This window comes from Labeo rohita, unplaced genomic scaffold (assembly GCF_022985175.1).
Source record: "Labeo rohita strain BAU-BD-2019 unplaced genomic scaffold, IGBB_LRoh.1.0 scaffold_763, whole genome shotgun sequence".
In the NCBI taxonomy this organism is placed as follows: domain Eukaryota; kingdom Metazoa; phylum Chordata; class Actinopteri; order Cypriniformes; family Cyprinidae; genus Labeo; species Labeo rohita.
Window position 1 is genome coordinate 1 of NW_026129704.1, and position 17650 is coordinate 17650.

The 17650-nt window shown below is 34.8% G+C and overlaps 2 protein-coding genes across 2 annotated transcripts; both read left to right on the forward strand.

Annotated features, from left to right (window-relative positions):
* Positions 1 to 305: 305 nt before the first annotated feature.
* On the forward strand, positions 306 to 3241 carry LOC127161891 (interferon-induced GTP-binding protein Mx1-like; the record flags this gene model as incomplete). The annotated part of the gene is made up of 2 exons (XM_051104647.1): positions 306 to 515; positions 620 to 3241. Coding segments are annotated over 2 exons (438 nt in total), but the record flags the coding sequence as incomplete, so codon positions are not given.
* A 2969-nt stretch (positions 3242 to 6210) lies between these two features.
* On the forward strand, positions 6211 to 17644 carry LOC127161890 (interferon-induced GTP-binding protein Mx). Its single transcript, XM_051104646.1, has 9 exons — positions 6211 to 6399; positions 13644 to 13840; positions 14577 to 14666; positions 14781 to 14891; positions 15534 to 15688; positions 15775 to 15913; positions 16371 to 16569; positions 16989 to 17067; positions 17143 to 17644. The coding sequence occupies exons 1-9, from the start codon at positions 6290 to 6292 to the stop codon at positions 17293 to 17295; spliced, it is 1233 nt and encodes a 410-aa protein (XP_050960603.1). The 5' UTR covers positions 6211 to 6289; the 3' UTR covers positions 17296 to 17644.
* The last annotated feature ends 6 nt before the right edge of the window (positions 17645 to 17650 follow it).

The following is a 17650-nucleotide window of genomic DNA, read 5'->3' on the forward strand; positions in this document are numbered from 1 at the left end:
GTTTTGTTATGATTTAATAGAAAATAGAAAATAAAAAGAAATTAACAGAACAATGACAAAATGTTTATCAGTTTTTCCATCACCATTATTATTATTATTATTATTATTATTGTTCATAAAAAGTTGAAAATGTGGAGTTATTTCCCACAGTAATTTACAAAATAAACATGTGTAACCTAATTATTTAAAAAAAAAGAAGAGAACAGATGAATCAAAATTAATTTTCATGGTAATCAATATTATGCCACAAATTGTTTTTGACTGAACATCTTTCTTGTGTACATCTTTAATTTTTTACTCCACAGAACAAAATCAACAACATTCAGTCAAGCCAACAAGCCAAAGTGGAGCAGAGGATCTTAGAGCAGTTTGAAATGGAAAACATGATCTATACTCAAGATCCCATCTACTTGAAGTTCTTGAATGAGATTAGTGATGAGACATTTACAGAAGATCACTTACCCATCTTTGACATAAAAAGCAAGTACAGTGAAATGATGCAGGCGTATTATAAGGTAAAGCTTAAAGTTGTCAGTAAAAAATATTAATTTTTGTTCAGAGACTCTATGGACTAGAATACATGCATGTATGGACTTTATTGTTATTTATTTTCTTTCAGATTGTGGTGCAGCGGATGGCTGACCAACTGCCCATGATGATCTCCTTCTTCATGCTGAAGGAAACTGCTCAGCTCCTGTCTATCGACATGCTTAGTTTACTGGACGGGGCAAATGTGAGCCAGCTCCTGTTAGAGGACTCTGAAGTTGGTACAAGGCGCAAAGAACTACAGTCTCGCCTGGACCGTCTGAATGCTGCTCATGAAAAACTGATTTTGTTTGAGGGATAAAGTGATTTTATTTGAGGCATCTACTGGCAGTTCTCCTGGTGGCCCTCCAGCGCTGTACATCTCCCTTTTCAGTCACACCCAATTCAGGTCTTGGATTCTACTAATAAGATGAAGAGTTTAACCAGGTATGTTAGATAAGGGAGACATACAAGATGTGCAGTACTGGGAGGCCTCCATGACAGTTTGGCTCCTGCAATTAACACACTGGCTCCTGTGTTAACATCAACTCACTGGCTCCTGCAATTATTTTAAACAGCTTGGATTAGAAAATATTAAACTAAACTAAAACTAACCTTTGCAGGATTTTCCTCCTCGAGGGCCAGAATTGAGAAGCCCTGTTCTACACATTTATAGGTACTAACATTTTAACCCATAGTGCCCTCTTCTGGACAGTCAATTATACAAGGACACAACATATTCTGCCATTACTTAGAAAATCATACATTCCTCACTAAATCCAAAATCAAACTTAATACAGTAGTTCCATATTATAGTGTGCCTCAATGAACAGCTTAACAATGCATCTTAACTGATTCTTAATTTACACAATGAAACAATGCACTACTTTAATACTAGTTTTATGCTGTACAACATAATCCTGCAGCCAACACGGAGGCTGTCTTACACGTGCTGAAACACTTTCAGGAGCAGTTGGAGGATCTGGAGGAGGTGAATTCGATAGTTAATTTTAGGCAACACAAGTAGATTTGGGACAAATTTGAAGGGCCATAGATTTATTCTTAGTAGAATATTGCATAGATGAAAAATAGCAACAGGTAACGCAAGTAGTTCACAGCGTGCAACCATTTTACATCATTGAAATAATGGCAGGAGGATGTGACACTCCTCGTAGAGTGAGCCCTCACCCCTAGGGGGCATGGCTGGTCCTTAGCTTGATAAGCCAGGACTATGGCATCCACTATTCAGTGGGCAAGCCTCTGTTTGCAGACAGCCCTTTCCTTCTGCTGTCCCCCATAGCAAACAAAGAGCTGGTCTGAGGTCCTAAAGCTCTGCGGAAGGTCCACAACAAAGCAGAGCCAGGAACGATTCATCGACTGAAAATGCCTGCAGGTCCCCTACCCTCTTAACGGATTCCAGTGCAGTCAGGAGCAGAGGCTCAAAGGGCCCTCCCTGTAAGGCCATTAGGACCAAGAGGAGATCCCAAGAGGGTCAGGGCAGAGAGGATTGTGATAGTGAAAATCTCCGGTCATCGCACTCATGCATTTATATGAGTGCATTTATACGTGCATTTTATAGGAGTGTGTGGCATTTTGCGCCGGCACACCATAAGAGTCATTTGAAACATCAAGACAAAAAAAATTATGACTTGAAACACAATACTTTATTTACTTATCGCAAGCCGTTTTAACCTTTAATTTAAAAGCTGTACTAATATCCATTTTCATGCTACTAGTACTTATTTTTTAGATACTAGTATCTTTTCCATTAAATACTAGTATGTATTCATTAGCTACTAGTGAATATTATTTAGGTACTAGTCTTTATTCTTTAGCTACTCATGTCTTTTGTAAAGCTACTAGTACTTATTTATAGATACTAGTTCTTATGTTTTAGATACTAGTACTTATTCCAATAGTGACTAGTATTTAATTTCAATCTTCTTGTTAAGAAAAAAATAGAACTACTACTTTATTTTTTAGTTACTAGTAACTTTTTAGACCAGAGATATCCTGAACTTAACAGATACTAGTACTTTTTGAATTTGCATTTCTGCCAGTATGGTATTCGTATGTTGAATATTAATGAACCAGCTACATATAGGAGAGAGATTAGAGAGGAAATGGAAAAAAGGAGACGGATGAGCTTTTTTTGAGGAAACAACAGAAAAAGAACAATCATTTGTACTCAAATACATAGAAAACATTTTTGCCAGTTTTGTAGACACTGTAATTTTGTAAACATAAGTAGCCTAATAACGTGTTTGTTTGGTCATCGGTTGCCCTCTGGCAGAATGGAGAAAAGACACCAGTTTTATCATCTATTAATTTCCTCTTTTTCCTCCATTAAAAACAATAAATATCATATTAGGGCTGTGTTGACTTATTTGCATATAGCACTGGTGCTATAGACACTGAATGTTTTTACAGAAATATTCTGTATATCCTACAGGGCATACAAAATCCAAACCCTTATGGTTTTCAAACAAACATTTTCTTTATTTGGAAAAAAGGCCAAAAAATATTAATTAAACACACATACCAAGTGTGCTGTATTTGTAGGGCTGCAAAATTTGGCCAAAAATGTTGTATAACATATAACAAATAATGATTATGGTTATTATTTCTAAATAGAAACATTCAACAAAATAAGGAATATTACTTTTGTAATAAACTATTTCTAAAGAATTGAGCATTTAAGAATAAATACAATAATAAAAATAGCTGCAAGAAAAAAAAAAAAAAAAAAAAAAAACACTTCTTCTAAATGTAATTCTTTTGATAATTTTTACCTTTTTAATTTGCTCTTTTTTTTTTACAAAATCAGGGTTTTGTGAGCAATAATGAGTACTCAATTAATGTAATTTCTTTTTCATTCATACTTGTCGCTGGAGCAGGGCTACTCCACTGTGAGAGCTCACTGATGACATTCAGCTCCCTTCAATGGACAAAGGCTTTCAGCTTTTGCTGTAGATGTAGCCTAATAGCTGAATAACATGCAGATAGACTGAAACAAGAATAAAATAAACAATTATCGCGACAATATATGGCTTTTATCTGTGTTGTTCAAGCCATTCGGGTATTTTTATAAGAATAAAGTAAATTTAAAATGCAATGCTAACTGACATAGCCTTTATCACTGTGTAGAATAATATAAAGTGGCATGATTTCTGCCTCATTCTGTTTAATAAAACCATGTCAGATCACAAAAATAAGTTATTTCAAAGACTGATGTTGTGTTGTGACAGGTTTGTAATCTTTCCTTGTGTTTTCATGTTAACCAATTAGCAAGGTAGGTTAACATACAATGCTAGTTAGCCTTACTTAGCAATCAGATTAATTCAGCATATTAATGTATTGTATTACCATGTGGACTCTGATTGGAAGGTGGAGAGGTACTCATGTTTATTTAATGTCTGTTAAAAAGAAGATATACATTCTTACTAGTACTTTATGAGGTTAAAGATATCTCCAAATGAACAGGGTAGGGTAGTTATTCTGTTTTTGATATCATCTTTTCATTTCTGACTAGTAGTTATTGCAATAGTGACTTGTATCTATTTAAATATTACTAGTAAGCATTTATTAGATACTAGTACTTATTTAATAGATACTGGTTCTAATTCATTAGATACTAGTAACTATTTAATAGATACTAGTAGTTATTCATTAGGTACTAGTACTTATTAGACACGAGTATCTTTCATAATTATTACTAGAAACAATTTTTATCTTACTAGTCAAATATGCTTTTATACTAGTCTTATGTTATGACTAGTCTGAATGGCCACAGTAGAGTTCAATTAAACATTTTACTAGTAAAATAAAAAATCTTACAAGTAACATTTCAAATAAGTACTAGTATCTAATAAATGTGTACTAGTATCTTCTGAATAAATACTTGCTGCTAATCAATAAGTACTAGTATGTAACAAATAAGAACTAGTATCTAATTACTAGGTACGAGTACCTATTAAATAAGTAAGAATATCTAATAAATAAGTACTAGTATCTAATGATTAAGTACTAGTATCTAATAATAGGTACTACTATCTAAAAAATAAGTACTAGTACCAAATGTTTAACTACTAGTACACAAAAATTATGTACTAGTCACAACTGGAATACTCACTAGTCAAAACTGAAAAGTTGATATGTCAATGACAGATCACATAGAAATCAATGGTAAAATTTAAAATTTGTTACTAGCAACAGCAGCATAGTTACTAGTCACTATTGAAATAAGTACTAGTTTCTAATAAATAAGTACTAGTATCTATTTAATAGATACTAGTATCTAACAAATAAGTACTAGTATGTATTAATTAAGTACTAGTATTTAATGAATAAGTACTAGTATCTAATAAATAACTACTAGTGTCTATTTAATAAGTACTGGTATCTAATAAATAATAACTAGTATCTAACGAATAAGTACTAGTATCTTTTAAAAAGGTACTAATAGCTATACAACAAGCACTAGTAGCTAAAGAATAAGCACTAGTAGCTAATGAATAAGTACTACTACTTAATGGAAAAGATACTAGTATCTTGCTGATGTTGTTTCATCAGCAGCATAAAGCTCCAAGTATACCAGATACATTAGTTTTGATGTGAATGCAAACTATTTAAACTCAAACTTTCAGGGAAAAGTTTTTTAATAAAGACTGAAAGAGTTGTCAAAACTTAATTGTGGTGACTGTAAAGTTGTAAGACTGTAATGTCGCTTGTGTATTGCCTAACTTTAGCTTTTAAGTTTTGTATTTAGGCTTCATAATTGTTTTATTTAATTGCAAAGATTATGACAAGGAACAAAATGTGAGAATCAACTTTTTACTGACTTTCCTTGAAATATGTGCTTAGGGTGCCAAACAGGACTGTTAGTACAAGGGAACAAAGCAGTGAACATTTATAAATAAATACACAACATTTGCCTCCACAGGTGTCTCACACAGCCTGGTCTCATTAAAAATAATGTGACTTTGGAGCATTTTTTGCAGTTCTGAAGTGAAGTGTCAACTTAATTAACATAACATAATTAATAATTTCATCATTACCCGACCCACCCGACCTGTGGATAATCCGCAGCACCCGTGGATATAACTGATCTGCGCATTCAGATCACATCGGAGTCTTATCGTATCATTTTAGTGGATAAAATAAGTAAGTTTTATATTTAAGCCCCAAATCCTCGCGACTAATGATTCTCTATTCCCGGTACATGAGAGGAGTTTTCTTTTGTTATTTTCCCACATTAGCAAGTTAACTAATAATGAATAGTCGTGTTTTTTTTAAACAAACCGTCTATAAAAATGTGATGGACTGAGATTTTCACCTGAAACAATGGCCTTGAGTGTTGCATGTGATTATAGTTACTAAAACGCCATCAGTCATCTATACTGCTGCGTTCAAGTCCACCTGGAAAGTTAATAAGTAGGCCTATACGAGCTGGGAAGGTGTGTTTACGATGCCAGGTGCTTTCAGTGTCATTTATCATCGGAGCAAGACGACGGTGTAAATCATCTACACAAAAATACAGCAAGATTTCTAGAAGTCATAAATATTACATAAATATGAAATGTAGAACATACAGTATAATGTGATTATATGTACTCCACCCCTCCCCCCCACAGACACACATAAAAATGAAACTCCGCCTATGGTGCAGTGTACAACCACCTGAGGCATCTGAAAGAAGGGACATTATCAAGGGAATATTCTTAGAACTTTTTATTCTTTTTTTCCTCTTTTCATTTTTCAGAAAATGTCATTTTCAGCCGCATTCGGTGAAATGTCCAGTTCAGACACTTTCTCATCTCTAGCTCAAAGAAGTGCTTATGATGATAAAGATACTGATATATCTCAAAATGAAAGGTTAGTATACATTTCATTTTGCGTATTATTAAGCTAAAATTAAATTAGAATGTTAATTTATTTTGAGGTAAATATGTATGCTTTTAAAAGCCTGGCTTAATTCTTGCTATGAGAAATGTACATTTATATACTCGACAAGGCAAGTGTACTAGGGCAGGCATTTGCACTATATAATAGTATAATATTAGTAAATCAAATAGAAATTAGTCAATTCAATTGAATTCAATGGTGGTTGGTGCAACATTTTTCAGGTATAGGGCTGTGCCACATCCAACAATTTTAGCAAACATCCCAATATGATTTAATGCAGTTAATGCAAAAAAAAATTGCAAAAAGAGGAACAGAAGAGGAAAAAAAAATAAGACTAGAATTTGAGAGGCTTGAAACATATTTTAAAAGGGTCATGAACTGCCTTTGTTTTTTCATTTTTATACTGTTCTTTGAGATCCTCTTGTAATGTTATAAAAGTTTTTATATAAAAACATCATAATTTAGAAGTAACAGGTTATATTCTGTCCTGTTTTGACCCTTCTCATCAGAACACATTGTCTGAATAGATTGAATATGTTTGAATTGTGCCTTGTTTGTTCACAAATCCGCAGTAAAACGATGTGAAGAAAGAACCAAGTTCTTACTTCTTTTAAGATTTCTCTTTTTGAATGAAATCATTTGACATCATTTGGAACCTGAGTTGGCGCAGTACTGATCATGAGCTTGAGGTGTGGTATCAAAGTCCCAGTCACCCACTCACTAACACACCATCATGACGGTAAGAAATAAAACCAAAACAAATTAAGTACCAACTGTACAAATACCACAAAATTCAATAACAGCCAAGCCATATTGTCAATTAAAAGCTTGTCCAAACAGATATGTAGTTTTAAAATCAATCTAATGTCATGATTCATAAACAAGGCTATCTTTGTTGTTCAGCAAATGATGCATGGGACACAGGTTACTGTTTAAGGGTTTGTATGCTGGTTTTATTGCTGAACATAATACACTTCTCACAGAGGCAGGAAGAGCATATAAAATGGCACAGCACAAGCAAGCAGGGGCGGATCTAGAAAATAATTTTTAGGGTGGCAAAGGGGTGGCATGGGGTCTATGAGGGGTGGCAACTCCAAAGCCCCCATGCATAGTTTTTTGGGGATTTATAGTCTGACATACACAGTTGTGTTCACAAATATTGCATTACCATTAAGTAATCATCTATACTGTTTAAAATTAAAAATAAATAACAACATTTCGATGTCCATCATGGCACCATGTCAATAAACAATATATATATAAAGTTTGGGGTCAGTACATTTTTATTGTTTCTTTTTTTTTTTTTTTTTTTTAAGAAATTAATACTTTTATTCACCAAGGATATATTAAGTTAATAATTAAAAGTTTATTAAAAGTTAATAATAAATAATTTGCATTGTTATAAAATATTTATATTTTGAATAAACACTGTACTTTTTAAACTTGTTATTCATGAAAGAATCCTGAAAAAAAAAATCACAGGTTCCAAAAAATATTTGGCAGCACAACTGTTGATATTATCCAACACTGATCATTCTAATAATAAATCTGCATATTAGAATGATTTCTGAAGGATCATGTGACACTTAAGACTGGAGTAACAGCTGATAAAAATTCAGCTTTTCATCACAGGAATAAATTCTATTTTAAAGTATGTTAAAATAAAAAACATTATTTTATATTGTAAGAACATTTTGCAATATTACTGTTTTTTTTTCTATATTTTTAATCAAATAAATGCAGCCTTGATGAGCATAAGAGACTTCTTTAAAGACTATTACAAGTCTTACTGACCCCAAACTTTTGAACGGTAGTGTATATATATAAAAAATTTCAACAGGTTATACAGTAAATGTTTCTGAGCTTGTATCACTAAAGACATGCGATTCTATTAAAATACTACTTAGATGGTATAAATCACGTTTTAGTGCACGTTTAAGATGTTAATGTTGATGATTTAATGTTAATTTCCTAACATTAGAAATAAATATTATAATATCAAAGCACTGAAACTGGATCAGTTTTGGAAACAATGTTTGATTTTCTGTTATTGACAGAGGTGGGAATGTCTGTAATTACTCATAACACATCAACCATAAAATCTAGTAACACCCCAGCAACTGCATAGCAAGAGCCTAGCAACCACCCAGAATATCCTAGCAACCAACTAGCAACACTTTAGCAAACATCTAGAACATGTAACTGACCAAACTATTTATGTTTTTAAACAAGTCTTAAGACAAGCCAGCGTAAATTTGTCTTTTAAACATTTCAATCTAGTTATTACAGGTAATTCTTAAATGATTACACACAATTCAAATACAACGATGACTTTCCTGCCCAGTGAACACTCATCAGATCAATAACACTAACAAAAAAGTCTTATTAGGAATTAATTTTGCAACTCAATGTCTATTACAGTATACAACATAAATTAAATTACAGATTGCTAATTCAGCAATTAACATTTGGGAAAAAATATTTTCATTTTACTACTGTAAAGTAATCTTGCAGCAGATGAAAAGCACTAGAAAAGTTCAAATAACAAAGAGCTCTATATGAACTTGGTATGCACCACAATACAGTACAGTAAAAAATAAAATTAAAAATTAAATTCAGCATCCTCTGCACATTTGGCTAAATTTCATTAGAGTATACAGTACTATTTGGTCTCCTGACACAAGACTATATCTCTAGGTAGTCATTTCTCAATTCTGCAAAAGTGCAGTAGGCTACACATAAAAAATGGTTACAAATAAAATTTGACAGTCATACTTCCGAAGGTGTACAACATGTGCTACAGTTTACTGTACATATATAATAGTGAAATTTTGTTGGGTTCGAGTCCACCTAAGTCGAGTTCGAGTCTTTTACCAATCGAGTCCGAGTCCAAAATGGGCCGAGTCGGACTCAAGTCCGAGTCCCAAAGGGCCGAGTCCGAGTCGAGTCCGTCCGAGTCCAAGGAAACACTACTGTTTGTCAGTATCTTAACATTGCTTTAATCCAGGGGTGCCCAAATTCGGTCCTGGAGGGCCGGTGTCCTACAGATTTTAGCTCCAGCCTGAATTAAACACACCTGAACCAGCTAATCAAGCTCTTTCTAGGCATACTAGAAACCTCCTGGCAGGTGTGTTGAGGCAAGTTGGAGCTAAACCAAGGACCAGGACCGAGTTTGGGCACCCCTGTTTTAACCTTTACAACTAGAAAAATGCAATGTCAGTTGAAATGTAAGAAAAGCAAACCTCTAGTGGATCTTGCCATTTTGATTTCACAACATCTCATAAGTTTCCATGCTCTACTTAGCAAACTTAAAGTCATGCAACAGAAGTTATGGCTGATCTATGTAATGTGACATATTTTAGACTGAAACAGGTTTTAGAATGTGAAAAATTATCGGGCAAGACTTGACTTTATTCATCGATGTAGTAAATGTATAAATTCAAGGGTGGGGGTAAAGGAGTAGGTATCTTGGTGAACGGGACCTTAAGAGCAGAAAACATGTAGCCTCTTGCAGCACCTCTTTTATTTCTGATTATGGCTGTGTGTGTTTTGGGTTGTATATGACTTTTTTTTTCTTGAATGAAAATGAGGTTGTGAGGGATAAACCTAGTCTTTACAATGGCACACACTATACACAAAGCCCTACCTTTACTTTCCACAAGTCACAGCAAACTCACACCTGTTTTATTTTTGAATGCATTTATAGTTACATTAATTACAATAAATTGCATTATATAGGGAATAATTGATGATGGGCCATTGAATTATTAGAAAATCATGCACACCCAAGATGGTTTTGGACCTATAAAAACTGTTGCTGCAAAGATGTTAGAAAAATTATTTTTCTTTCAAGCTAGAAACTGCCACCATGTTTAAATAATCATTTCAACAAAGAAAAGGACTAATCAATCAATGCAAGTAAAACATTCTCGAGCTCAAGGCAAGTAAACACTCCAAGTATTACTTACAAGCAAACGTATTAATACATATATTAATCAAAAATACAAATGAAATAATAGTTTTTAAAATAAAATCTTTTTAAATAGAATTGTAGGTTTTTTTTGCAAGTTTTTTTTATGTAGGTCTATATAAAGGCTACTACAGAAATAGACTACAGACATTTCATGAAGTAATAAATATTAAAATAAAACACTGCAAAATCTTCACTGTATACATTAAAGATAATTCTTATTACAGTTAATAAGTGATTCAGTCAAGAACAGTGAGTGATTTTCTCTTTTTCTTTTGTTGTTTGATTACTGTTTGACGTGGTCGGCGGCTGCAGATTTACACTGCTGTCACTTTAAGATCTGATGCACAGATCAAATATTTTGACGCATCAGTATATCTCCCAGCTGTTCAGGTTTACTTAAGACAAAACCGACTTCATTTACATGAATAGTGTCCAATACGAGCATGTGTGTAGCAATAATAGAACCTATTAAAGGGGTCATCAGATGCCCATTTTCCACAAGTTGATATGATTCTTTAGGGTCTTAATGAAAAGTCTCTAATATACTTTGATTAAAAATTCTCAATGGTTTTGTAAAACAATACCCTTTTTTTACCTTGCCAAAATGAGCTCAGCAAAAATCATCTCATTCTAAGGGGCTGTTTCCTTTAAATGCAAATGAGCTCTGCTCGCCCCACCCCTCTCTTCTCTCTGTGAAAAGACGGTGTTGTTTACATTAGCCGCGTTAGCCGCGTTTAGCCGCTAAACTTCATAACTACCACGTTATAAGGAAAAAATATCGATCGCAAAGATTCATAAAAAAACCCTTATACTCACTTCTGCTGTAAGTGAAGCTGGATCACGAATGATTCGCGCGAACACAGACGGATATATGTAGATCGGGAGGTGCATTCCTTTCACAAACAAATGTAATCTACTACATCTTCAGTGACTCAGATGCCGGGAGTAAATTACGACCACTATGTTCATTATTACATCCAGCAACACAACACCTCAATCGCTCAATCGGAGATATTCTTGTGTAACTTACATCCCTGCTCCAGCATCGAAACAAAGAGGGCGGACTGTGACAGCTGATTCAAGGTAAATCGCTCATGTCAGTCAACTATCGTGGGAGCGGCATCTGTCGGTGTGGATGTTTACCGACAGGCATCTGAGAATGGCTCGATTTGAAAAAGGGGATATTATTTTTACAGATTAATTAAAAACCGCTGCATGGATTTTTATCATTATAGGGCAGATTTGTACATACACTGCCAACACACATTAATGTTCAAACAACATGAAAAAGTGAACTTAGCATCTGATCACCCCTTTAAAATCGAAAAGAGAACTCGGCATTCACACACTGACTGAGAGGCGCGTTCTGTGATCGCGCTTTGAGTGTGTGCGCACCATAGACTGTAAAAAAAACACTAAATGCACTAGTGATGCGCGGATGGCGGTTATATCCGGGGGCGCTGCGGATAATCCGCGGGTCGGGTGGGTCGGGTAATAAAAAAATGCATTCTGATTATTTGCGGGTGGGTCGCGGGTGGATGAGATGAATCAATAATGAGACAAATATTAACAACATTTTCTAAAATATGAACCTCTAAATACTTTTTCAGGCAAACGATTTCATTTGTGTGTGTGTGTCTGTGTGTTCACCTGTTCGAGAAGTTGTGACAGAAAAAAAGACATTCCAGATCAAGTTTGAAGGGAGTTACGCCTGTGTTAATGTTATTGAGTAGGGTAATATTTAGTGGTGTAGTGCAGTACCTGCGTATACCCACTTTTAAATCCCCTCTGATGCGCATCATTCAGTGTCCTGCATTAGCCACAATCATGACAGGCCACCATTTCTAATTCAATCGTATGTGAATAAATGCAAATATTCGCTCAAAACACATAGTAAAGACGGTAGGGAATGTGGCGCGGCTTCCTTTGAAATATGTTTGATGATTGCGCCTGACACGCGCCCGCGCCCGCTCCGTCCGCAACAGCACCAGATTTGCCGAGTAGTAAAATTAATAATTATTATTGATTACTAATTTGAATCAGTACATTACAACGAAAACAATACCTTAAAAATGAAAAGAATTAGATTTTTATGATCAGACATTTCTTAAACTGGGTGAACCCCTGTAATCTTTTGTCCAAGGATCCAGTAGACGTTCAAACACCCAATTGATTTCATCAGAGATTGCGGAGAGTCACGTCCAGATGTCAGTTAACGTTATTCTTTTCAGCTTGGCTTTGGCTTAAGAGCACGAACGATTAATCTTATATAAGTGTGCAGCGATGTGCAGATCAGTTGAATCAAACTGCTGTTAAAATGAACCATCCATTCACCATCTCATCATGCAAAACTAAGAATTAGAATAATCGTAAACGACGATCGGGTGCGGTTATCTAAATCAAAGAAAGATATAGGTGCGGGTGGGTGGCGGGCGGATAATTTATTTGAAGCTGCGGATTCGGGTGACGTTTGAGCTCATCCGCGCATCTCCAGTGCGCACATAAACCCGTCGGCTTTCAACTAGCCTACTGGACAAGACTTTCGTGATAATGCATCGAGTCAGTGACATTCCGTCAACTGTCTCTGGACTCGGACGGACTCGGGATATTTTACGAGTCCGAAAGGCTTGAGTCCGAGTCAAGTCCGAGTAAAAATGCATCCGAGTCCGTGACAAGTCCGAGTCGCCTAAAAATTGTACTCGAGACCGGACTCGAGTCCGCGTACGAGTCCGAGTACCCCAACTCTAGGCATATCCGGACGGGATTAGATGTCTCAGAGGACTTCTGAGTTAGCCGAGAAGCAGTAATTATTTGATTCACGAACAAATGTAAAACAATTCGTTAATGAACTGTGCCGCGCTTTGTGTTTTTTACTCAAAACGAACCGGTTCATAAGATGAACATCATTTGTTAATGAAGTCGAATACACTGGGCGCGCTGCGTGCGCGTGCAACTATCGTTATTATTTCGGGTTACGCTGTCATCGCTGCGGCTGAAAAGTAGCACATGAAACACTGCTTACATTTATATTTTATTCTGTGATAATTCTTTTTCTTAGGGTGGCAGTTGCCACCCCGTGCCACCCCGGTAGATCCGCCTCTGCAAGCAAGATATCACATCAGTCAAATATCAATCTAAAATGCATTAACCAAATAAAAGAGAAACTATGTATGAAAGGCCAAGCACTGAAAGAAATACAGTACAATCTGTTTTATTTACATATGTGAATCTGTCTTTACAGTCATAAAATGAAGGGAGAAGTTCACAGTCATTTAGAAAAGAGCATTCGTCCATACATTGATCTGATTGACACTCTGCGGACAATTGGCATTCAGAAGGACTTAGAATTACCAACTATTGCAGTGATTGGAGACCAGAGTTCTGGAAAAAGCTCTGTGTTGGAAGCGCTGTCTGGAGTTGCTTTACCAAGAGGAAGCGGTAAGGAGTAATTTAACTTCTTTGATACTGGATATTCATACAATACATAACAACTTCATGCAGACATCTCCAACATTGCTATATTGGTTTATCTGAGATCTGGTGCCAAGGCCCAGATTAAAACATATAGGGCCCTGGGACTATGTTTTCTACCAAAGGAATAGAAAATTAGTATTTTTTAAAAACTCCAGTACACAAACATACAATGGGTATGTATGAATATTCTAGACTACAACAGATGTAAAGCATAAATCCATTAATGCCAGATATGAGGTCAACAGATTTTCAGAAACAGCAATAACTTTTGCTGGGGTTAGGGCATTTGAATAAAGAACAGGAACAAATAATAACTGATATTTGTGGTTTTGTGGTTTATCTACCAATAACAAAACTAATAATAATAATAATAACACACTACTGGGTTGGGACACTCTCTCTAGATAGATAGACAGATAGACTAAAAAAACTTAAAGTTGTTTCAACTTAAAAAAAGTGTGCTGCCTTAGAACTTTAAGTTTACTCAACTAAAATATCCAAGTTTTCATGTTGTACAACTTAACATTTCATGTTGACTAAACTTAAAATTTTAACGCAGCACAAACACTTTTTTAAAAGATTTTTTACAGTGTAAATAGATAGATAGATAGATAGATAGATAGATAGATGGAGAAAGCACTTGTCACATATTCCACTTTTTGTTTTCTTTTGATTGCTAACTCAACTGTGTTGGCTGTAGGAATTGTCACCAGATGTCCATTAGAGTTAAGGCTGAAGAAGGTACCAGGAATCAAATGGAAGGCTGTTTTAACTTACAATAACAAAACAGGTAAATTTGTGAATTTTGCAGGTTAGTAGTACTGCTTGCAGTTTTGTTTTCTTAACTGGACCTGGCTTGAAATGATCACTTTTACAACTGGATTTAAACCATGATTTGTTGCAGGTCCTATTAAAGCCAGTCAACTGGCGAGTGTAAAGGCAGCACAGTCAACTCACAATGAGAAGAGAATTGAATTTTCAGATCCTTCATTAGTTGAAAAACATGTTGCAGCAGGTTAGTATCTGAAATCTCTTTCCTTTTCAGTGTTACATAATATAGAGATCAAAATCTCAAACTGATTAACTCAAACAGTAACTGTATATATTTATTTTGTCTTATAAAATGTTTTATAGTTTTGGATGTTGATTTGCCAATTCAGCATTCTAATTCACCATATCACTGTGCAGAACCCATAGCATATCAGTTTTGATGTATAGCCACATTCTGGTATATTAGGTATTGTATTACTTCTATATTAATTTTACTCTCTCAAGCCTGTTGTTAGCACATTGCCAAGCTAACAATGTATAAGCAGTACTCAGTTATTGGGTAAAACAGTCTATTGAACTATTGATGTTTAAGTACGAAATGAAATATTTATTTAATTAAAGTCTTAAACATTTAGCCTACTGTTTCTAATTTACAAATTGTGTACTTGAGGGTAAAAAAGGTACACAATTATACATAAAATGTTCATTTATTAATCCCAAAGCAATGGTTGCGCTCAAAATATCAAAAATGTTCAATATAGCCTCTTTAAAATGGCTTGTATGAAAAATATTTATCCATTCTTACTGCTTTAAATGGCATGTGTGTTTCCAATAAACATTAGTTAATTATTAGTTAACAGTTAACTATGCTGTTTGTGTTTTACAGCCCAGAATGAGCTGGCAGGTAGAGGGGTAGGAATATCTGATGAGCTCATCACTTTAGAGATCATGTCACCAGATGTGTGTGACCTCACACTGATCGATCTACCTGGAATCGCTCGAGTCCCAGTGGAAGGACAACCAGAGGATATTGGAAAACAGGTGGGTCATATAATCTGATTTTGCACACCACATTTATTATTATACTAGTATCAGTACAGTTTTTAAACTATGTCTATGTCTTGTAGATCAAACGTCTGATCATGACATATATTAAGAGGCTTGAGACTATAAACCTGGTTGTGGTCCCTTGTAACTCTGACATTGCAACAACAGAAGCCTTAAAGATGGCACAAGAAGTAGATCCTGATGGCATAAGAACAGTCGGTAATGAAGCAGATGATCTGCACAACGTCTAATATGGGGGGGGGGGGTACTTTTTTGGTACTTTACTCTCTGTATAATAACAAAAACATTTATTTCAGTGAAAAAAAGAGTCCAAAACTCTCAATTTCAGGGCCCTACAATCTTTTTTTTCCCAGAAATTTTTGTAATTAATTTTTTTTTAATTAATTTATTTTTTTATCAGATGAAGGGCGTTAAACATTTCTTTATTTTAAATCAAATGAAAATTAAACCCTTTTATTTTTTTGGCAAACAAACAGAGGTTTACTGTTAAAACTAATATATTATCATTTAATTGTTTTATTTAAATTGGCCAGCAATAAAAATATATAAAGCCCCCCCTAATATAATGGCAGGGGAAACACTGCACCAAATATCTTACAGCACGTTTGTCAGCAAATGGACTTTTTCATAAAATAGCTATTTTTCATCCTCACAGCCATTTTGACCAAGCCAGACCTCATAGACAAGGGAACAGAGAAGAACATTCTGGCCATTGTCTACAACAAAGTGATTCCTCTCCGCAAAGGTTACATCATGGTGAAGTGTAGAGGACAACAGCAGATCGATGATAAAATTTCTCTAGAGGAGGCGGCACAAATGGAGAGAGATTTCTTCCAAAACCATGACTATTTCAGGTTACAGACTGAAAAGAATATTATTTATTTATTTATGATTGTAAATGTCAGATGGTAAAACTCCCCCAAAACCTAATGCGATTTATTTTTAATGATATTTGTACATTTTGATACTTTGTAGACATTTTTTCTGTCCCCACAAGGATAGTAATACCCTTACCCTAGACATTTTTAGGTCCCCATGAGGAAACAGGCTTGTAAATCATGCAGAATGTGTTTTTTTTTTTTTTTTTTTTTTTGAAAGTAAAAGTGTGCACAGTCTGTGTAAGGGCTAGGTTTAGGTGTAGGGTGATAGAAAATATGGTTTGAACAGTATAAAAACCATTACGCCTATGGAATGTCCCCATAAAACATGGAAATACAACGTGTGTGTGTGTGTGTGTGTGATGCTCTTTTTGCCCTTTTTTATTTTTCTGCAGATGCCTCTTGGAAGAGGATAAAGTGACTATTAAATCCCTTGCCATCAAACTGACTAACGATCTTGTTGATCATATCAAAGTAAGTATTAAAAATGTCCCAAATGTCATGAATTTATATACTATAATTAAACTGTATCTTGCTTATCTTTGTCAGAAATCACTGCCACAGCTCCATAAGCAAGTAAAAAACCAGTTGTGGAGTGTGAAGAGTGCACTTAAGAACTATGAGGATGGACCTCCAGAAGACCATGACAAAGCCAAGGATTTCCTCATTAAAGTAGGACCTCAAGACATCAAGTCTTCTTGATTCTGAAAATTATAATTATGGCTTCAAGCATCAAAACATTTCTTGAACAGAATATGCATCTTGTGATACAGACAGTTCATGAAATTAGCTGCCCCTTAAAAATAGATAAACTTAGAATTCAGAAGTCAGAACAGGTTATAACCTCACAAATTCTGAGAAAGAAAAGGTTTTTATTGCAAGATATAAACTGCAATAGTGATTAATAATGTTGCAATTACAAGCAATTTTTACGAGCATGTCTCATTCTGATTCATTAGATGTTCGCTGTTAACAGCCCCTGAAAATCCTCTGTTTACATAATACCTCTTTTACCTTCCCAACAATTCCTGAATAATGGTAATGTAACAGGCTCATG